At 31.8% G+C, this 23,639-nt stretch overlaps 2 protein-coding genes across 2 annotated transcripts; one reads left to right on the top strand and one right to left on the bottom strand.

Annotated features, from left to right (window-relative positions):
* Positions 1 to 4,608: 4,608 nt before the first annotated feature.
* Positions 4,609 to 5,345, top strand: LOC115997409 (GEM-like protein 4). Its single transcript, XM_031236960.1, has one exon. The coding sequence runs from the start codon at positions 4,698 to 4,700 to the stop codon at positions 5,301 to 5,303; it is 606 nt and encodes a 201-aa protein (XP_031092820.1). The 5' UTR covers positions 4,609 to 4,697; the 3' UTR covers positions 5,304 to 5,345.
* A 3,850-nt stretch (positions 5,346 to 9,195) lies between these two features.
* LOC115997571 (abietadienol/abietadienal oxidase) lies at positions 9,196 to 23,038 on the bottom strand. The gene is made up of 9 exons (XM_031237155.1): positions 22,798 to 23,038; positions 21,770 to 22,094; positions 20,203 to 20,352; positions 18,936 to 19,175; positions 16,453 to 16,545; positions 15,412 to 15,490; positions 13,672 to 13,793; positions 11,314 to 11,441; positions 9,196 to 9,305 (listed from the first exon to the last, which is right to left on the bottom strand). The coding sequence occupies exons 1-9, from the start codon at positions 23,031 to 23,033 to the stop codon at positions 9,218 to 9,220; spliced, it is 1,461 nt and encodes a 486-aa protein (XP_031093015.1). The 5' UTR covers positions 23,034 to 23,038; the 3' UTR covers positions 9,196 to 9,217.
* Between the last annotated feature and the right edge of the window lie 601 nt (positions 23,039 to 23,639).

The raw sequence follows: 23,639 nt of genomic DNA, 5'->3' as shown, positions 1-23,639 counted from the left end.
TACAACAATCTGCAACACTCTCTTTGATACGCCAATCTTGTAGTCACCTTTCATTACTGATGGAGGAAGAGAAGTCAAAATTATGCATTTCAACTCCTACAACCCACAACGACTTGGAAGAAAGCACATTCGATAATTATCTAAGCATTTTGGATGGAGATACACCAATTCATAGAGACAATTAATCATTATCCTTAGCAATTTAGTTTACACATCAAAAATGAGAAAAATGGGACAAACTTAAACGAATAGAGGATGAATTATTTTGACCCTCAGACCATTAGTATAATGATGCATGAAGAGGTTAGGATCAACAGGTTTCTGAACAATTAGATGTTCTTCGAGGCTCAAAAGCTTGCAAACACCTGGCCCGTACATAATTATAAAAAGAAAACGCAATAATTAATTCATATCATAAAAGGAAGATTTAGCGTAATATCATAACCTTGTAATATGATTTCTTACTGGGCTGTGGAAGAAGGGAATGAGAAAACTACAACATGAGGAGGCGAGGGAGGCAAGTGCAAAATGAAGAATTATAATTTTTTTTTGTCACCATCCATTGTATTTATAGGTAGAGAATGTGAGAATTATAAATTAATAATATCAAATTTCTTTTTCAATTTACCTCTTAATTAAATATTATTTCAGTCAATTAGGAATCTTTATAATTTTCCATTAATTAATAATATTCGTTTCCTTTTCAATTTGTCAATAATGATTATTACCAATTATAATTAATAGATTAATATATATTATTTAATAAAATTTTCTATTAATTAATAAAATTTTCTATTTAATAAAAATTTCTATTAATTAATAAAATTTTCTTACCAATTAAGCTTTACTAATTATTTTACTAATAAATTATGTAATTAAATATTAACAAAAGTTTGAGTAGGAAAAAATTTGGAAGGAGGATGTTACTTTTATATATAGTATAGATAGTATAGAAGTATAGATTTTATATATATATATATATATATATATATAAATAGAAGTGCCTGGAAATCTTTTCCCGCCCAAACTCAGGGGCACTTTTGTAACCTTAAACATTTTGACAAAAATAGTAATTTTGTAAATATTATTCCAAAATTCCTATCTCAAAATTTATTCTTCTCCAATCAAATTTATTGCCTCAAATTTCACCTAATCTTCCCTTAATTAATTTGGCTAATTAGGTGCAAAATTGCATAGTGCCAAAATAGCCTCCCTAATCTATGCATGTTTGTTTTCTTCTTCCATCCACAACTCTTGCCCCTCTCTCTTTATGACTATAAATACAATATTCATCTTTCTTAGTTATGCCATTTTTGTTGATGAAATCCATTGTTTCACTGTGTTTCGATATATATTATGCTTTTATAAAATTATTCTATTGATTTAGTTTCGGATCCATTGGGTAGAGGAAGATCTTAAGTCGAGGTATGATTAATACGTTTTATTTTGTTGATAGAGGAATTATTTTAACTTTATATTTAAATAGGTTGAAAAGTGAAATTGCATTTATATGATTGTGTTCAAGTTAATTAATATTCTCCCTTGATCTAGAACATGGGGGTTGAGGTTGAAAATTACCACGTAATAGAGCTTGTGGGGGAGGGATCTTTTGGGGAGGTCTACAAAGGGAGGCAAAAGTATACAGGGGTATTTTTTTTCCTTGCTACAGTGCTATTGTTAGTTCACACTTTAGTTGTAGATTTTTCTCAATTCGCACACTGCTGAAAATATTGGGTGTTAGTTTTTAGACTGTTGCAATGAAATTTATCCCTAAACACGGCAAAAGTGAGAAGGATATTCATAACCTGAGGATGGTTTGAAGGCATACAAGTAATGGTGTCGTTATTCATAGTTTAATGTATATACAGAATTTTTATTTTCTTCTTACAATATTTATTTGTTTTTTGGAGATGTATTGAAAAGTATTTTTATAATATTGTTTTCATAAATTTGTGATTAACTTATATTTTACCAATTCTCAACTTCAAATTTTCTAAGAAATGTGATCTTTTTAAAAGTACAATTTTTACTTTCATCCTTTAATTATTGTGGCATGATTACTTTTAGTCAATAGCTGTACTTTTAAAAAAAATGTCACATGCATAACATCCTTGATTTTTATTTTTGTCACAATAATTTGACTAGAATAGTTTACAAGAGAATGAAAGAAATTACATATTAAGACAAGAGACTTAAATGAAAAATATTACATATTTTTTTTGTGCGCGATAATATTACGATAGGCAATCTTTTCATTGTCCAAACTGTAACCGGTTGGTTTGTAGCCTCAATTTAAAATTTATTATTATTAAGATGATAATAATAATAATAATAATAATAATAATAATAATAATAATAATAATAATAATAATACTCCGTTATGTGTAAAGGCAGAAATTTATGGCCTCACATCAACATGGCTTGTCTAGAAAAAGTTGAGAGGCCGCCAGTCGGCTCGGTTGTTTTTTACAGATGAATATTGTAACTGTTTTAAGCTCATAAGATTTTAGCATATAATATATATACTAGTTTTCACGGGCATTGCAAAATTTTTGTATTGAAAAAAGTAATTTAAAGTCAATATAAGATTAAACTAGCAGTTGACGCGTGCGATGCACGTAATGAAAATATATTAAGTGATGCACGGGAAAATATTATTGAAAGAAATATTAAATTATAAATTATTAAAAATCTTTTTGTAAATTACATTAGTAGTAGAAGTACAATTAATTTTTGATTCATCACAAAGTATTATTTTAAGGTCGTCTGGGTGACTTATTCTTGATGCAGCGACATATAATTGATTAAGACTGATTTTTTTAATTAGTATTGACAGACCTACTGGCCATATGCTTAAGAGATGCAGATCTCTAATAAGTTAAATTAACTGATTGGATATTAGTCTGGTCTAATTACATTTCTTATTTGTTTTGCCTACCTAATTATAATTTTTAATCAAACTTAAAAGTAAACTTTATAATTTTTAATCCAAATTATATAAAATAGAGAACATTAAAGTTTGATTTACTTATTACTAATATATGTTTGCCTAGAAGAATACATAAAAAGAATATATTCAATAAACTTGGTAAAGTTATCATTTATTATAAAAATGTAAACTTAGTAACTATTGTAACATTGTTTTACTGTATACTACAATTCAAATTAAAAATATATATACAATATATACATACAATAAAAAATCCTATCTACTTATATAGATCCAAAATCAAAATAGACTATTCCTATACTTTATTGTTTGATTACACCTTCAATGGATTTTCAAATGCTAAGTTTTGTCTGCACAAATTGGTACATTACTTGAACCATCTCCTTTACACGTGTCAGAACTCAAATATGTCTTTCCTCCACCTTCAATTAACTTAGACATATACTGGTTGACCTCATTGACCACCTCTAATGTTGGTGCTAGTAGAATTGCACTGTTTTTAAAACAACTTCCATCACTGTTTGCACCGGTAAAGTTGGGGAACGTACTTTTAACAATAGAGAAAATAGGATCACCACTTGACTCTAATAACAATTCAGGTGGGATATCAAAATCAGCGTAACCATCAATATATACTCCAATAGTACCATCACCTAGCTATTGACCCGTGCGATGCACGGACTAATATTATATATTAAAATGAAGTATTGCTGTAATATAAGAATAAGAAAATAAAATATTATTTAAAGTACAAATTACAAATTATTAAAAACTTCTTTGTAAACAGTAGTAGAAGTACAAATATTTTTTGATTCATCACAAATTAAAATCTTGAGGCCTTCTGATTGACTTATTCTTGATGCAGCCATATAGTACTGTCAAAGCGGCACGACCTGTCCCACCACAGGCCTAATTTTTGACGAATTCTTGTTGAATTCAACCTACCTATGACAATTGTATATGTTGCATATGATTTAATTGCATATCTGATTAGTTCAGTTTTCAGGAGCTTAATCTTAAAAAGTTATGTAGCTTCTTTTTGGCTCTAACAACTATTGGCAACACCAATGCCAATGATTAATTTTATCTTTTTAAGTTGTCCATAAAAAAATTCACTTATCAATTGCTTGCTGCATGATAACTGTAATTATAAACGTTACATATGTGCTAAAACTATACTCATCACTTAACAAATTCTGTTCTATTTGCATTCTGCGATTTAATAATAAGACATTTGATACATAATTTATTTGATTCTAATATGCAAGGCAAGTACACTGTTATCAAATGGATTGAGTATGCATAAAGGCTTTGAAAGTTGGTGTGTCCTCGGTGTCCTTGGTGTGTGATAAAAGTAAGAATTGCATATGTATTCTTGTAAGTAGCATGTGGGAAGTTTCCCTAGCTAGATTGCCCATTACATGAATCATAGATGAGTCATCATATCATCACATCCTCCTCCTCCTACTTCATACCTTTTAGAAATATATATTTTTTAAAAGAAAAACAAATATGCTGAAAGGGACTAATTATATTATAAATCTCATCTCATCTTGTAACCTTTCTGGGTCATGATGATCAATATCTGACTCATCCAACTACCCACTACTTAACCTATATATATACACATTATTTATGGAAGAATCAATTGTATACCAGAATTCTACTCACCCTTTAGGCTTTAGCAAAGATAATTTCTAGTTATCCTTAGCTTGCAAAAACAAAAGAACAAAATAGTTAGTTAGAGATGAAATCAAGAATTGGAGAGAAGCTGCAGGTTCCCATCAACTACTGGGCAGTTTTATTGAATCAGAGCTCAACAAAACAGCCACTTCCTCATTCTGCTCCCACCCAATGCCATCTGTCTTCCGGTTCAAAACTAAGGTTTGGTGCAGTGAGATTAAGGCCAAAGATAACAGACACTGTGAAGGGCAAACTGATCCTTGGGGCAAAACTTCTCCAAGCAGGTGGCGTCCAAAAGGTGTTCAACAAGAAATTCAGTGCTAAAGAAGGGGAAAAGCTGTTGAAGGCGTCTCAATGTTATTTATCAGCAACATCTGGTCCAATGCCTGGCCTACTCTTTGTTTCTACACACAAACTTGCCTTCCTTAGTGAGAGATCAATCAAAATCCCTTCTTCAACTGGAAAGTCCATGAGAATGCATTATAAGGTATCAATCCCAATTGCAAAAATTAAGAGAGCAAATGAAAGTGAGAATTTGGAGAATCCATCAGAGAAGTACATACAAGTAGTCACAGAAGATCATTTTGAGTTCTGGTTTATGTGGTTCCCACATCGTCAAAGAACCTTAAAATATCTCCAAAATGCAATTTCTCGAGCTCAGTATTCTTAGAAATATTTCTGTATAATAATATACTTGTAAAATGTGGACAAAGCCTGTATATATGATTGAATGATTTTTTTGAAGTTCTTTAAATATGTGTATTGGAAATTTAATTATACGTTAAGTAGTCAATTTAATATTTCAGAGTCTACCAATTATTTAAATAATATTTTGGTTTTATTTGAGTTATGAATATTATTTTAAATTTGATAGAAATTTTATTATTTATTGATCTGTTAGTCTTTCAATTTATTGCTCTAACACATCAGAATATAACCTTTGTTGTGCAGTAACAAAATAGGTTGCTCGAATAAATGATGTTTTGTCATTAGTACTAATTAATTTCATTTCTCCTACAAATAGGTAGAATGTTTTGAATGATTGTAGGAACTTCAAAATTCTTATTTTTCCTCTCACACGAAAACTCTCTTTTATTCCTTAAAATTCTGCCAATACTTTATGATTAAATAGAAGTATTATATGGTTTAAAAAAAAAAATAGAAGTATTATATTTACTTGTCAAACACTTTGTGATCAAGTAACATAATTGAGGATTTGAGGATAGTGACTCTTTATGTTTCAATAGGTTAAGAGAGTATATATAGATAAATATTACATTGTAATAGGGTTATTATTACAACTCAGGAAGTATCACTGTGCTACCAGAATTCTTTGATTACGCAACTGAATTGAAGTTGGAGATGAAAGGTGATGTTCGTTGACCATTAAAAAGTTGCACTCGTCTGTCAAAAACAACCGAGCCGGCTGGAGGCCTCACGGCTTTTTCAAGACAGAGTTGATGCGATATGATTTGTAAGGGTGATCATAAATTTGTGCCTTTACACATCAAAGATGACGAAAGTAATGCTGGGATGATGCATGAGATCGAGTTGCAAATAAGCATTAAAAACAGGGTTCTTCTTGATCAACTTGCATTTTGAGTAGCACATGGGAAGTTTTCCTTCTCATATTACATCATTTACATGTGTTATGATCACGTGTTTACTATTACGTCAAAAGTTATAATTAGTAGCAAATTGAAGGTGCAACTTGGTCCTTTATCAGTTTCGGTTCAACAATTTTCCATCGGCACTTGTTAGTCTTAACTACTCAATTTTTGCTTTTGCTGGGCTCGGACTCAAACCAGTGACCTAACTCTAATACCACTTTGTTAGGATTACGTGCTTACCACGGCAAAGCCAAAAGCTATAATAAATCTTTATTAGAATCAAGCTCGTACCACTATGCCAAAAGTTATAACTAGTACGTAACGAAAGAGCAACTTTATTTCTCTATAAACTGCCATCACATTTTCGAGAGGGCATGAGCAGAACTTCGCCTTGCATCAGCATCCGACTAACAAGTCACTAATTGATGGACTTGGTCCTTTACTAGCCTCTGCCAACCCATGGAACAAAGATGTGGCACGAAAAGTAGGTACGATTATAAACCCACTAAGATGGCTAAGAACATCCGTAATAGTGAGTTTTTTTTTTTGGGCTTTTGAGGAGTTTTTGTAAGTGCGATTAGGAAAGAGAATATGGGAGGAGAAAGTGATAAAAAATATAAAAACGAAAAGGCTTGCAAACTGATGCACATGCGCAAAAAAAATGAAATAAACGCGCCACCGATCGCGTGCGCCTAACGCGTACAATTCTTCTTCTTCTCTCTGACGCGAACACTGTTCTAATTGTAGGAAATGTGGCTTTGAAATTCCCTGAAAAATGGAGAAATATAAAACCCACGAAAAGTAGATAAAACCTTGAAACGGAGGAGGACGATCGAGGATGATGATCTGGGTAGGTGGAAGTACGAGTCGAATTATTGTCTCTCTCCTTAAAACCTTATTTACCGCCTCCTGGGATGCTAGGAGAATTGTGGTCTGGGTTTCCCAGGATAAAACGTATTACGGTTCTAATGTTAGAGCACTCAAACTTAGAATCCGGCAAACGAGAACGTACGCGGGATGAACACATGTGGCTTGCACGAAGGAATAATAGAGTTTCGAGGATGAAATCAAGTGTTTTAGTTGTGCCGTGTTGCTTGTTTTTAAAATCTGCTGCTCAACCTGGAACTTATATAGTGGAGGAGGGGATTAAATAGCATGGCATTAATCTAATAATTAAATTAGACATATAACCCCTATAACACCAGACCACTACCTGAGAATTAATGCAAAAATTAAAAATTGGAATTAATTTTACCAAAATAGATGAATTAAGACTATGAAAGGTCACAAACCCGAATCGTACATAAGACGAGATGAGACAACGAGGGTTTAAACCCGAGTTGATCAGATTACACGAGTGGACTACCTTTCGACCAACCCCCTTGAGAGGTTAAATCCGAGTTGATCAAATTACACGAGTGGATTATCATTCGACCAACCCAAGTTGATTGAATGGTTCCACGAGCCGTCGCGAGGCGACGAAGCATCAGCGTGGCTGGAGCCAATTGTTGAATCATGGCCGTACCAGAATGGCGAGGCGACGAAGTTATCATTCTGGTTACCCGAGTTTTGGACACGAGTTCATGAATCGCGCCTACAGGAGGCTGAGTTTTAATTTGGACATGAGTTCATGAATCGCGCCTACAAAAGGCCAACCCATTAACCCGAATGTGCCGATGCACACAGGTTCATTTTGGATTTGATTTGCACCTCCTACGTGTGAGAGAGAGCCTCTATGCTATACAATTCAATAAGTCTTAGAAAGGCTCTTGTATAAATAGTGGTGCAAACCCACTTTCCAAACCAATGTAAGACAAAAGCTACTCTAAAGCTTTTTTCCCTCCATTTTTTCAACTCAAATAGGTCAATTTTGAGAGCCAATTTCTCGTTCACCCATTATCCGTTTTGTGCCTACAATATATCAAATCTCTTTGTATAACTACGAAGAACCGGACTCAAATTTAAAGTGGACCCACATATATTTGTACCACAAAATAGCCACTAAAAAGTCATTTTATGCTATTTTTCTAATAACTCATTTTTACAGTTGAACCCAACACATTCTCTCTCCTTCTTCTCTTTCCTTCACATCATTTATCACTATTCTAAAATTCTTAAATAACCATTGTTATGAATGCTCTAAGAAGTTGCACTAACACATGCATGCACGCACTTATCATAGAAAAGATGATTAGTCATCATATCATCATCACATCCGGCCTCCTCCTACCTACTTCTTTAGACCAATCAAACTACATTTTGACACATGGGCCAACATGATTTCTTATATTTGCTGACCATCTCTGATCTGGAAATTATACTGCTATGCTAATATTCACAACATTCTTTTAGAAAGTTACTTTATATAAAAAATAGCAGACCAGGCCAGGTTTGTAGTGATATCTTTTCTAAAATGTTCTTATAGATGAACCTCATCTTTTAAACTTTTTTGGGTCATGATGATCAAAATCTGACTCATCCAACAAAAACTTAAGATCCACCAAATACCAACTTAACCTATATATATACACAATAATTACTAATAGAAGAATCAGTTCTAGTATACCAGAAAACTAACAGTTCATTGGAGTCTACACACACCCTTTAGCAAAGATAATTTCTTCTTATCAATCTCAATTACAAAAATTTTGTACACGACTCAAGCTAGCTTACCACCTCCAAATTTAACTAAAAACCTTTCGTTTCTTGTGCTTGTTATTTTTCTAGAAATATTATTTTCGTTGTAATATTCCGTAACAGTTATCTAATAAAATGGATTGCTAGGATTTTCTGAGTTCAACGGGTTCTTCTTCTCTAGAATTTATCTGATTCTTGATTTCTTGCTATCAGAACAGTACATTGATAATTGATTCACGCTATGATACGTACGATTTCACAATATGGATGATATAATAAATTAATTTGGATAAGTCTTTATATATGATTCACAATGTTGAATATGTAGATATACCATTCAAATTCTAGTTAATTGAACTTCAAAACCATTCACCAATCTTGCTGATGGAAAGAAAGACATGCGGTCTTCCTTCACTTGCTCCCACCTAAAATAATAGGACAAAATAAGTAAATAATATCAAATGAATTTTATTAAAAGTTTTAACATTTTGATTAAATTATATTGACTTATCTCATCTTTATAAAATTTAAGTGAAGCGCAATGTCAAACCATGTTATAAACATTTCATTGAACTCAATTGCCAATATAATATCACTATAATTTCTTGGAGTTGGAGTTAATTGCGCTTTTAATCCATTACATTTCGTCATCATTGTATTATATTTGCCATATTTGGTGTTATTTAAAAAAAAAAAACAAAAAAACAAAATCATACATACTTGAGAATCTAAATACTTTTAATGCATGATTTTGAACTTGAAATGCGATGCATTTTGATTATTTTCTTTTGAAGATTTAGTTGAAAAGATCAAATATCGGGAAAAAAAAGCAAAAAAAAAAAAAAAAAAAAGAAGAGAGAAAGCCTTGCACCAAATGTGATAATAATATATAATACTTGAGTGCCAAATAGCATGTGACATAAAAACTGTTGGACCAAAAATTAAAATAACTTAATTAGTTATCATTTAAATGGCGACTAAGGTTCAATTCTTATTAATAATTATAATTAATTAATAGTTTATTATAATTTTGAGTGGTATTTTTATGTTTTTCTTTCAATTTTTGACTTTAAATATATTCAGTGTTTATCGAAAACTATAAAACCACATCCTAGCTCCTATATTTGAGAGCATTTTGAACTAAAATATGAATATTTTTTAAAGTCAATGCCTTAAAATGGAACTAAAACTGTCAAAACGGGTAACGAATTGAACTCGTTAAATTCGATTTTTAGTCAGGTTGGACCGGATCTTTCACTGACCCAAACCCATTAGCCAGTGGAGGGTAACCGGATGATCGTATAACCCGCCACCCCAGCCCATATTTATTTAAATATATTTTGTTGTAGTTTAAATGGGGGTTGACAGGTTGTATCATTATTCAAAAAGATTGTTTATAGTGAGAATTAAATCTATAACATCTCAATTGATCTAAACCTAATAAAACCAACTATGCTAAAAGCATTTGTTAAACTTTTACAGACACACAGATATATAACTTAGTCATAATATATTTACAATTTACAAGTATTAATCAATATGATTAATTGTAACTTTATATAAATATTTATATAATTATATAGTTAATATAAATTTTATTTATTACATAAACTATATAAATTTATGAACTATACATTTTATAACTGAATAATATTATAACTATAAAAAATACATATAAATTATATTAATATTAAATATAAGTTAAATAAATTATAATTATATTACAAAGTACAAATTAAAATCTAATTATCTAAATATACCTAATACATAAGTACATACACATGAAACTTGTTCAAAAGGTTTAATGTGTTGGATTAGTTACGTAGAGGCCAGGTAATTATTCTTAACTCTAAGGTTAGAAGTTTAAATCATAGATTATATCCAATTTTTTTTTAAATAGTAGTATTAATTAAGTTATTATTAATAAAAAGTGGGCTAGTGGGCCGACCTCTTTAATTAGCCCTACAACCCACTCTTACTTGGGTTGGGCTTAATTCCCCAACCCGATTTTAAAACAAGTCGACTGATTATCCATTACGTTTCTTCTTAGTTTGTATGAGCTCTCTAAAACTCCTCTAAAGTGAAAGTTTTGCTAGAATTAAAAGACTAAAAATAAAGTAATTTATTATCTAATAATTAATAGGAGGTAATACGAGATATGCTCGATTAAATGACATTAATCATACTTTATTATGTAAAGACCTCATACTTAATATGACTATGATGTTGTGGAATTGCTATTCATGTTATTTCTTTAAAGTCAAATAATAAAACTACAATTTAATTAGAAAAAAAGGGAAAAAGATGCAGAAATTGCGATGCATGTTCAATAATGTTTATTTAAATGCTCATTTCATTGATGCGTGATATTCATAAATGTGAGGCAGAAGTAAAAATGCCAATTCAAGCAAGATTGATGGAAAGAAGACATACTTGTAAGTGGTAACGAAGTAATGGAGAAAGATGGCAACTTGAAGGCGAGCCAACTCAGCACCGGGACAAAAGCGGGCCCCACCCCCAAAGGGCATAAAATATTGACTATTTTTCCAATTTCTCATATCCTTAAAAAAAACATAGAAAATAGTTAGTTATTGAATACTAGAGGGGAAAGATATGACATCTTTTTAATATCTAAAGTTTTGTTTTTGTCTGACTATATCCTAAATCATATAAAAGAGTTACGTAAATCTTGAATTGCTCAAATGATTTCAGGTCAAAGGCTATTTAAATTTCTCACTATATATGTTACTAGTATCAAAACTAAACGTTGATTGATCAATTATTTGTGTTATTCCGGTGGAACGAAAATAACAATTTTCATCATAACTTATAGGAAAATAGTTCTTTTATTTTTAATTATATTCATATTTTTTGTTTCTCAATTATCTACAAAGTAATTTTTTTTTAGGGGAAAAAGCACTTTTGGTCCCCCAATTAGTATCACATTTGAAATGTTATCCTTATCTTTTAATTTGAACAAATTTGATCCCTCAATTATTGAGACGGTTGTCAATTTAGTCCTTCTGTTAAGTTATCCCAATTAACACCGTTTATACCATGGGCAAATTTGGAATTTCACATTGGAAAATGCACTTTTGGTCCCTCATCATCCCATGATCTTTCGCAGGAAGATGAAGCCAAAGATTCTTGCAATCTTTAGCTTAATGCAGTAATTTAGGAACTCCCTATCAGCCTCTAGCGCTTGTAGCCTTTCGTGCAGGCAATCCAATTCCTCTTCCACAGCAACGCTCTTGTTGTTTTGCAAATCATAGTCTCCCGTGATGTCTGAATCGTGGTGCACGCCATTGGAGTAGAAGAACCCGTTCTCGTGTGCAACGTCTCCATTTTCGTCACTAATGGCATCGTCGAAGAGAGGGAGAAGACTCTTCCCCATTGAACTTAAAATTTGATGTTTGCCATTTGTTTCATCAGCAGGTGTGGATTCTTGATGTGCATAAAAACTCTCATCTTCTTTAGCTTCTTGATTAAGATCGATAGACAACGCATCGCTATCCTCCTCACCGTTACTACAAGAAGCCGAGGAAAACGCACTTCTATCACTGCCATCTTTGCTTCTTCAACATCACAACCTTCTCTTTAGCCTCAAACTCCAACACCCTTTTCCTATACACCTCCAATTCTTTCTCGAGCTCCTACCTTTCTTTCTCCCGCTTCACTATAAGCTCGTTTAGCAACTGCAATGCCTCTCGGTCATACTTCGGTTGCTCGTCCATCATCCTCTGATGCTGAAGAGCCTCCATCTGCATTGCAGCCTTCTCTTCTTGAAGCCGGTTTATCATAGCCATCGTCTGATTAGCCGCCACTGCAGAAGCACTCCTCTCCTCTTCCAGCTCGGTGTATACAGCGTGCAGTGCCTTCCTTTCAGATTTCAGCACTGTTTTCAATTGCTCAATCGTCAAAACTGGGTCCAAACCATCTAAATCACCTATCACACTCCCATAAGGCAAATTCAGTATATGGGCACAAAGGTTTTGTGATACCAAATTGCAAGAAGCAAATCCTACTTTATCTGCAAAGTTTGGGATAGATGCTTGCAGGTTGGCAGTCCTGTGGCGTAAGATTTCATATACTTGCTGTCTCCATATCTAAGGTTGAATAAATTCTTGGTTCAGAACAATGGAATCGCGGTTTACTTGAAGCTCGGGCCAGTAATTTCCTCAAATTTTTGCGGGGGGTGAAGCATACACCAGCAGACATTCCTTTGGCTTAATCTTCATGCGAAAGATCAATCTTGGGATGATGAGGGACCAAAAGTGCATTTTTCAATGTGAAATTCCAAATTTGCCCATGGTATAAACGGTGTTAATTGGGATAACCTAACATAAGGACTAAATTGACAACCGTCTCAATAATTGAGGGACCAAATTTGTTCAAATTGAAAGATAGGGATAACATTTCAAATGTGATACTAATTGGGGGACCAAAAGTGCTTTTTTCCTTTTTTTTTTTTTTTTTTTTTTTTTTTTTTTTTTTTTTTATCTTTGAGTTTTGTTAGAGTTTGATTAAAAAAATCACTTCGTAGACCATGGGTAGATGAAAAGTGGTAACATATATAATTAAAACAAAAAAATGTTATTTTCTTACGATTTATAAACGAAAAATGTCATTTTCTCAATGTCCAATAACTTTGAATGAAATATAATAATTATTATATATATGATGTAACGTGATATATATGTCATGATTAACTCCTTTTTTTTTTTTGTATTTAATTATTACTATTAAAGGACAGTTACTATAGTTGTTGGAATGAGAGATTTGGAAACTAACCTGATTCTCAGGAACCATCCATCTCCAAGGGTTGAAAGTGAGAGGTTCAGGGTATATGTCGTCATTCAAATGGACTGCTGAGAGGAATGGAACCACAAAGCATCCTTTTGGAATAATATAATCTATATAACTCCAGCAAAATGCAACATAGTTAATTTTTAAATTTATTGACCTATATATAAAGAGAGTATTGTGATACTTATACCCTTAAGTTCTAGTCAAATTCTCATATGAGACCGTCTCACGGATCTTCATTCATAAGACATGTTGAATTTTTTTATAAGTATTACATTTTTCTAAATAAGTATTACAATTTTCATCATAAGTAATTATTCAACTCTTAATATTACATTTTGATTTTAAAGTATTACATTTTTCATCAAAATTATTACATTTTTCGTCATAAATATTGCACTTTAATTTATCTCCTAAGTAACAATTAAACAATTTATCAATGATTAGTATTACATTTTTTTCATAAGTAACTATTCAACTCTAAATATTACATTTTAATTTAAACATATTATATATTTTTTAATGTATTGCATTTTTCTTTATAAATAACAAACAATTTTTTTTAAGGATCCATAAGACGACGGCCTCACATGAAACTCACTATAAGTTTTATACTCTTTTATTTATATATACATACATACATACATACAAATATATATATATATATATATATATATATATATATATATATTCTACTTTAAAGTATTTTAAATTTTTCTATACACATATTACATTACCTTGTTAATACTTTAATTAATTTTTTTAAATAATTTATTTATCTTTTAAGGGCTGTCCTTTTAGTTATTATATTATAATTTAAATTTAGATCAAAGAAAAGAAAAAAACAGTAATGGTATAAATTCGTCAAAAATGTATATGCCAGTTCTCAGTTTTAAGATAACTATCCTACTAATTATAAAAGTAAAATAGGTGCACAAAATATATGGAATTAGACAAAATAATAATGTGTCAAAGATGTGTCACTTTCTTTTTCTATAAAAATTTTTAAGCCCTTTTTTTATTGGTTAATAGTAAAGCTTATGTTTTTATTAGATAATAAATATTAATATTAATATTAATTCAAAAATAAATAAATTACTTAACAACTATTTTATTAATTAATATTAACAAAAAATATTTTATTCTTTCCCTTTTATGGATTTAAAGGTCATTCTCTATTGTTTACTTACTCTAGAAGCACTATTGGTTATATTTGGAATTAGACAAAATAATAATTATTTATTTAACATTTATTTTTGAATAAAAATTTATTATTTATATGTCACTATATTTGTACATCATAAAAAAATACATAGTTTAACATTTATTTATTTATAAATAATATATTATTTATAATAAATTTATTTGATTATTATTCAAATTCGATTTTGATATATTTATGAAAACTGTATTTTTATTGCATTTTTAGTTTTAAAAACACACAACAAAATGCACCACAAAATGTATTATGTAAATATATTTAACTCTAAAAGAGGTAGAAATTTTTTTTACTCTCATTCTCCAACTTCAAAAAAAAAAAAAAGAAAGAAAAAAAAAGTCAAACACATTTATGTAATGTATATTTCAAAAGTTTATGTAATGTATATTTCAAAACTTTTATCCAAATGTATTCGACCGAAAAAGTAATTTTAATTTTTATCCAACTTTTAAAAATTAGAAAGTAGCTCATCTATCAAATAGATGAAGATCAGATGGCCAGAATACCTTGGTATTGAATGTCAACCGTGGCTTCTCTCATCAGGCAAATTGCTATCCCTCCAATTCTAAGGGTTTCATCTATCACCTGCAATCATGATTATCTCAAATTAAAGTTAATCCCTACAATAGTCAAACACATTTATGTAATGACTCAATTAGTAAGGTTGTTACAAGGGTAGGATTCTATTACCTGGTAATAGATCATGCGTTGTGGCTTTTGTCAATGGAAAACATCTTCCAGTAATTATGATTAATGCATTACACTATTTTCTATACCTGGGGTCATTTTATTGTATCCAATCAAGGAACACCTAGTCCAAGCTAGTCTCTTCTATTTACTTGATTACAGTTGTGCTTGCTTGCTTCCTACTTGATTACACTTGTGTTTGCTTAATTACTTGCTTCCTTTATGCTATAATCTTAGATTGGGCTAGGGTCACTCAATTGGCTATAATGTACAGGAGTCAAACCACACTAAAAATTTGGCTATAATGTAGCAAAACCACACCATTTTGTATCCAGCTAGTACTCAAAGTGAACGTACTGAAACCACACTAAAAAATTGAATCTAACCTATTAGCTAGTCTAACTCATAGTCTTATAAACCCATATATTTTCTCTTATTTCATCAATGTAGGACTCTTAACACTTTACATTTGCTTGTTACTTTACTTTTACTTGTTATTTTGATAATGCTCCCTTAAAGTTTTGAGACCTAATTAACTTTCTAGTACTCCTACCCCTTGTGTTTAGCCACGCATTGTTCAATTCACACTTAGCTATCCTTAGAGAACTGGTTGAACTGCATCCTGAGTGAAGATTCTATGTTATTCCATTTACTTTGATTTCCATCCCCGCTACTACAACTATCAACTCCCAATTAATTTTCTCCATCACTACTTTTTTTTTTTTAATATTTAAAGGGGCATATAATCTCATGTGACAACAATTGATTTATTAACAGTAAAATAATATAGCATCATTGTACTAATGTTAATATATATATTAATTTATGTAAAAGAGAATTATGTTAAAAGCTGAACTCACACATTGTGTCCAGTGCATAGCTTTATAATCTTCCCATGTGATCATGTCATCACAAAAGCCACTTTTAGTCCTCAGCAGGCTCTCATGCTCATCCTATAAAATTTTAAAATTACGACATATCCCTTGCATGGTGTGTTTCAACTCATAATGCAAACAAAAATAATAATAATAATTGCTTATAAAAATTTTCAGATTAAAATAGACAATAATAAATATACATTATTATTTATAAGACCAATTAATCAAATCATAGGTTATATATATAAAGAAGAAATAATTGAGGGGATCAATCTTTTTAGAACTATTGACTCTGTTACAATGTAGTATATGTTTATAATTACTTTCTCAACCTAATAAAACACAAATAGTCAATATCGCCTCAACTAAGGCTCAAACCCACCCCTTTTCATATAGGGAGGTACAACTAGGTGCCATTAGACCGCAAGGTCGATCTTTAGACTAATGTGCGGCAAATTATACCAAGGATCAGAGTCTACCTTGCATTATAGACCCTGATTCAATAATAACCTTTTGATTCTTCTGTATCTATAGTTGACACATTCTGTACCTGTAGTTGACAATTCTATACTTATAGCTATCATATTATGTGTCAGCAATTATCATGTTATTTGATTACATGTATATAGACGATTAACCGTAGATACAGAATGTTTTAACTGAATGTACCAAATTTTTGTATCGGGATTTACAATGCTATATGAACCTTAATCCATGGTATATCAATCCCTAATGTGTTTCTTATTTTCCATTTTTTGAAAAGCTGCAAAATCTTCTAGTCAAATGTAAATATACAATATTATTATTATTAAATTTTGTCATTAAAACAACCCAAGATAAGAGAAGAATTACATTTTTAACAAGTAATTGTTGAAATTTGATCAACTAAATGTGGTAACAAAAGTATATTATGCCTAAAATGTGACAAAATTAATAGTTGAGGATCATATGTGAGAAGTAAATAGTTAATGAACCAAAATTGACGATAACTCAAAACGTTATACTGAAAATTGTTGAATTTATTGAATATATAATTATATATAATTTGAAAAAAAAAATGGAATTTATAATTTCACAAAAGTAATCCCAACCACAAAACTAGTACGCAATTAGCACAAGCGATTTAATTTAGAAAATTAATCCCAACCAAAACTTGGTACAGAACCACGAACTTATTTATATAAAAATAACTTAATGCAAAGAAAGGGTTTTTCAAACCTAAGGTTTTAAACCTAACGAAAATAAGGAACGATCCAAGTCGTGTGTAACATACAATTTTCTTAAAACCGATTAGCTACCTCCAAAGAGGGTGCTAGGAGCATTGCAGCGTCAGTCTTCCGATAAAATGAATCACGACCTCAAGTTTGATCACTCAAACAAATTAAAAGGTCCGGCAAACAATAACAACGATCGAGCATTTCAATTCCTTTTTAAGGAAATGTTGCCAGAAATTTTGTAAGAAAGACAAGTTGAGAGGGATGGTAAGATAACAAAAGAGTTAATTCCATTTTTAGTCCTAGATTTATAGGTGACAATCCACTTTTAGTCTCATTTTATCAGAACATCCTTTTTTGGTCCTAGTATTATTGTGACATGACCATTTTTGGTCCTCCATAAAAAAAAATCATTGAAATGCAATTGAATCTAAGGACATTTCGATCTTTTTTATACAAAGTAGGTTGACCAGCCATATTTTTTATGTTGGTTGTTTTGAAACAATCAATAACTGAAGACCAAAATGCCCTTGTATTTTATGAAATTTAAACTGTTTTGTTGATAGAGGACCAAAAATGGTCCTGTCATAATAATACTAGGACCAAAAGTGGATGTTTTGAAAAAAAAAAGACTAAAAGCGGATTATCACCTATAAATGTAGGACAAAAATGAAATTAACTCATAACAAAATAAAGATTTTGAAGTTGTCAAATCCCAATTTTTCGGACGACAACCAGAAAGAAGAGTTGAGAGGGATGCAGAGATAACAAAATAAAGATTTTGAAGTTGTCAAATCAACCGGGCCAATTTTTCAGACGACTAACGAGTCAAGCCTTTTTAGGCTCATTTTGAGATTTGATTTGCAAATCTCTGCATGAAAGCCTCTATGCTATACAATTCAACATGCCTTTAAAAAGCTCTTGTATATATAGTGGTGTAAATCCACTCTCCAAGTCAATCTGGGACAAGTACTTTTACAAAGTATTTCGACCTTCATTTTCCAACTCAAATGTGTCTACCAATTTCTCATTCACCTATTATCTGTTTTGAGCTTATAATATATCAATTTTTCCGTATTACCATGAATGACCCGAATCAACTTTGACCCAACTCAAATCGGAAGTGGACCCCACATATATTTGTACCACAAAATAGCCACTTTCTATGTCATTTATGCTAAAAATTCCAACAAAAATAATTGTGTATGTAATTAAATTAGATTAACTTGAAACTGAAATTTATATATGTACCAGCAATTGCTTCATGGCCGTGGAACAATGAGTGAGGAAGAAAACAGCGAAGGCCATTGTCTTGGCTGTAGTCTCGTTTCCGGCGAAAAGAAGGTTGAGGATGAAGTCGGCGAGACCATCGTCAGGAATGCTTTGTTCCTCCATCAGTCTACGGAGCAAACCGCTTCCGATTCCTTGAGAAACTTGTTTTCGGTGACTTTCAATTGTCTTGTTGATCTTTTCAATAATACTCTCCCTTGCCTATTACATTACATATATTAAACATTAATTGATATATCATAAAGTTTGTATAGAGGTGGAAAATATTTTCCAGTCAATTTCTTGAAGAGTCAAATAGACTCTCAAACTATATCCAATTGTGCAATAAGGCCCTTCAACGTCAAAAAGTTTTAATTAGGCCTTCAAATTTGTTATTTTGGAGCAAATAAGCCATCTAGCCTATTTGTGACCTGTAATTTCTGGTCAACTACAATTCCGACCAACTCCGGCGAACAAAAGCAAAACCATCAATGACGGACGACCGTGACGGTCGCCAGTTGCATCCGGCCGGAGAAGGCTGGTCACCTTCTACATGGCCAGCGACCGTCAGGTAGTTGATGGTTTGGCTTTTGTTCGCTGGAGTTGGCCGGAATTGTAATTGACCTGTAATTACAGGTTACAAATAGGTTAGAGGGCTTATTTGCTCCAAAATAAAAAGTTTGAGGACTTAATTGGATCTTTTTGAAGTTGAAGGGTCTAATTGCACAATTGGGTATAGTTTAAGGGTCTATTTGACTCTTATCTCTTTCCTAAATTTTGAGAAAAATGTTTTTTTTTTCTTGTTTGTTTTCAAAAGAAGTAGAATACCTCAAATTTGAAGAAAATGTTTTCTCTGCCAAACATTGGCATTTTGTTTTTCATGAAAAAGATTTTCTTTGCTCACTTGGTTGGACAATTTTACCTTCATAGATTCATCTTAATTATCCTTATTATTATTGTGGCAAAAACTTGTGTGAGTTCGCAAGACGGGTCAGGTTGTAGCGAATTAGTTCTATAAGTATCGCAATTTTAATTATAAGTATTACAATATTTGACTCTTTGTGCTTCAATAAGTTGAGAAAGTAGTTATGAACAGATACTACATTATAACAGAGTCAGTAGTACTCAAAAGTATTACAATATTTAATTTATCATTAATAAGAATAAATTTTACTCTAAATTATATCACAATTTCACGCATATTGTTAAAAGAATGAATAGAATGTAGAAAGGCGTATATCTTGCATACCTTCATAGCAGTGTGGTAAGCAAAGCCTGGAAAATGAATGGGAAGAGAGAGGCAGCCATCGGCGAAATCGGAGAATAGCTTTGCCATCTCATCCACCTCTGACTCGCTGGACTCCCCTAGCAATTGGTTCACCATCAGCTTAATCGCCACCTGAAATAATTTTCACACCTTACAATCTACATTATATTATATTCCACATCAAAATTGAATTACATAAATAGAACGCTTTGTGGGTTTAGGTCCATCTTGGGCTAAACCCAATAAGTTTGGTTAACTCAGCTCAGAATCGTTATATCGTGGATCATAATTCATTATGCGTGTTGTAAATCTTATTCTAATTATGTATCTGTAATTAACGTATTATGTACTTTTAGTTAACTGATTATGTAACTATTGTAGTTATAATATTATATACCATTAATATATTTACACGTATATAATATGCTAACTGAATATACATAATAAGTTAATTGCAATGAAATAATTTGGACCAGAGTAGCACCCCGATCCACAATATAATTTGTACTCATCTTATTTGTGATCAAATTAAATTAGTTACATCCTAAAGGTTTTGAGCTAGCGCACTTCACTTTTGCATTAATTTTTCAGTTATACTGTGGACCAGTTCAAAACGCTGCCTTTTTTTTTTTTTTTAATTTTAATTTTTAATTTTATGAACCAATGGCGTAAATTAAATACCTAGTAATGAACCAATAGCGTAAATTAAAGACCTATAAATTTTAATAATTTATTTACAAATTTTTTAATAGAGACCAAATGAATACATCACTTTTCAATTGGTAATCTCTTTCAAAGTATCCATGAATTAAAAAAAAAAAACATAAATAAAGCGTGAGACTATATGTATCTAGTGGTAAGTCTAAAGAGAGACCAAATGATGGAATTTGAAGAAAACTTTTAGTATACATATTTTCAAATTCCACTTCCTTACTTTTATTTTTTATCTGCCATACTTACTATTTATTCGTCAAACCAACTATTTATTCTTTTTATTTATTTATTATTTTTACTTATTTTTAAATTTGATTTTTTGTGATTTTTTGTGTTTAATAGTACTTTTAGTGTAGTTTTTAAATATATAAATATTTTATATTAATATTAAATTTAATATTATAAAAAATTAAATTAAAAATAACTTTAATGAAGCCTCATTAACCGAACCAGACATATAAAATGGGACGGGGAGAGTAGTAGTAAACAAAATAAGAATGCATTAATTTTATTATGTGGTTGGACAGAAAATTATCTAAATAAAAAATTTGTGAGAAAAATAAAAATTAGGAGTATAAAATGAAAATATAAGTATTTCTTTTCAAAAATACTACTTAAACTCCAAAACTTACTCTAAGTTTTTACTCTCACTAAGTATTCAAATTATATTAAACTAAAAGATAACAAATAAAAATCATGACTCCCTTAAATTCAGTAATCAAAGCATGTCAAAAAATAGAAGCATGTGAAAAAATAAATGTATAAAACGAGAGTACTAAGTAGAATTATTATTTTTCCTTTGAAGAAGCAAAAAAAGAGAGGACACCGTATGTACCTTTCTGCAGACATCCTGGAGAGGAACAACCTGAGCATCCTGCAGACCGTGCAACGTCCGGCGAATGACAGTCTGAGTGTCGTGCAAGAAATGGAACCTTAGCTTCTCCAAAGGCATCATATTAGAGGCGATGGAGTGGAGCTTCCTCTGCTTCTCCCCGTGCACGGTGATCACCCCGTTCTTCCCAACCAAATCTCTGAAGGATTTGGGGTAGCTCGACCGGAATAACCGCCCCTCGTTTTGCAAAACGAATCTGTTGAACCCTGCCTCCGCAGACACCACCGCCCGCTTCCCATGTATCCTGCACGAGAATATCTTTCCGTACCTGCACACGCACATATATACATGTTTTCAAATATCATTCTTGTTGGACCGACACAGGTAGTCCATGGCTAGCGAACTGTTGGGCAGAGGAGAGGAGGGTGAAGTGAAGAGTCTGCCTCTAAAAAAAATATGTGACAGTATAAGGAAATAAAGTAAGAAAATAAAAGAGTCAGGTTATAGATTCGGGTCCCAACAAGAAAAAAGTTGTAGTTAAAATTGATAAGTGTGTGCCGGAAGGGGGAATTGTAAGGGGAAAGTCCGCAAATGGCAAAGTCAATCCAGGTGACTTAGAGATTGTTGGGGAAGGCCGGTGAAGGGCTGTCTCTAGAGAACGTGTGGTGACCGTATAAGGAAATAAAGTAAGGAAATAAAAGAGCCACGTCACAAGTTCGAGTCCTAATAAGAATAAAAGTTGTGCAATTAAAATTGTCAGGTGATGGGAGCTAGGAAGATTTGTTAAGCGAGGCCGATAAATGGGCAAATCCATCCATTGGTGGCTAAAGAATGATTAGGCGAAGGCCGATGAAGGGCTAAATTCAGCACCATACCTCTTACAAGAGTCTATAATAAGAAAATAAAGTTATCCTTTCACTCCTAAAAACGCTTGATCCTAACAATTTTATTCCTCAGATGATCCAAGGTTGACGAAAATATTGCAGTTTCAAGTTCGTCGCAAAAAAAAAAAAAAAAACAAAGAAACTAACCTCTGAACCTGCTGTTCCACGAAACGGGGTGGATGAGAACTGGCGACAGCCTTGTACCAGTTGAAACTGTCGCCAATGATTGGCCAACCATTCCCTCCTGGAGGAAATCTCTTCCCAGTACTCCTCACTTCCCTGCTTTTATTCCACACCTTGGCAAGAAACACCAAGAACAGAAGGATTGCGACGATCATACCAACTAGAATTTGTGACGAATTCTGAGCTTCCAATTCCGCCATCTTAATTCTCACACACAAGATAGAATGCAGAGAAGAGGTCTGGTACAAGTCTTTATTTTTATTTTTAGAACAAATTAAATTAAAACTGTGACAGCTAAAAGGTGATCCAAATAAGCTCAAGTTGACCCAACTTAACTAACACGTCTGGAATGGAAGGGAATGAATTGTTTAGAACGAGAAATGAATGATGAATTTATCGCAATACATTATTGTTTTGGACTTTGTAGGAAGACAGGCCAGGTGAGGACGTTTTGTCTTTTATTATCTCTCCCTAAGCTTTATATAATGGCAAGTCCGATTATACTATAATAAATCCAGACAATGGTTGCAAAGATTGTTTTGCCACTATGGCTGACTACCCTCCTGCCGGTGTTTGAATTGATTTTTCTTTTTTTTTTTTTTTTTGTGGAGGGGGCCTAACCCGTTCACCAAGAGCCAATCAATGAGTGTATCGCCTGTACGTCCATTAAGGGCCCACAAGCTGCATAACAGCCCGAGGAGGTAAGAAAAATATTTTTACATTGGAAAAACATTAACATATATATATATATATATATATATATATATATATATATATATATATATATATATATATATATATATATA

This window comes from Ipomoea triloba, chromosome 11 (assembly GCF_003576645.1).
Source record: "Ipomoea triloba cultivar NCNSP0323 chromosome 11, ASM357664v1".
NCBI lineage: Eukaryota > Viridiplantae > Streptophyta > Magnoliopsida > Solanales > Convolvulaceae > Ipomoea > Ipomoea triloba.
The sequence above is the reverse complement of the archived record's forward strand: the minus strand, read 5'-3'. Positions and strand labels throughout refer to the sequence as shown.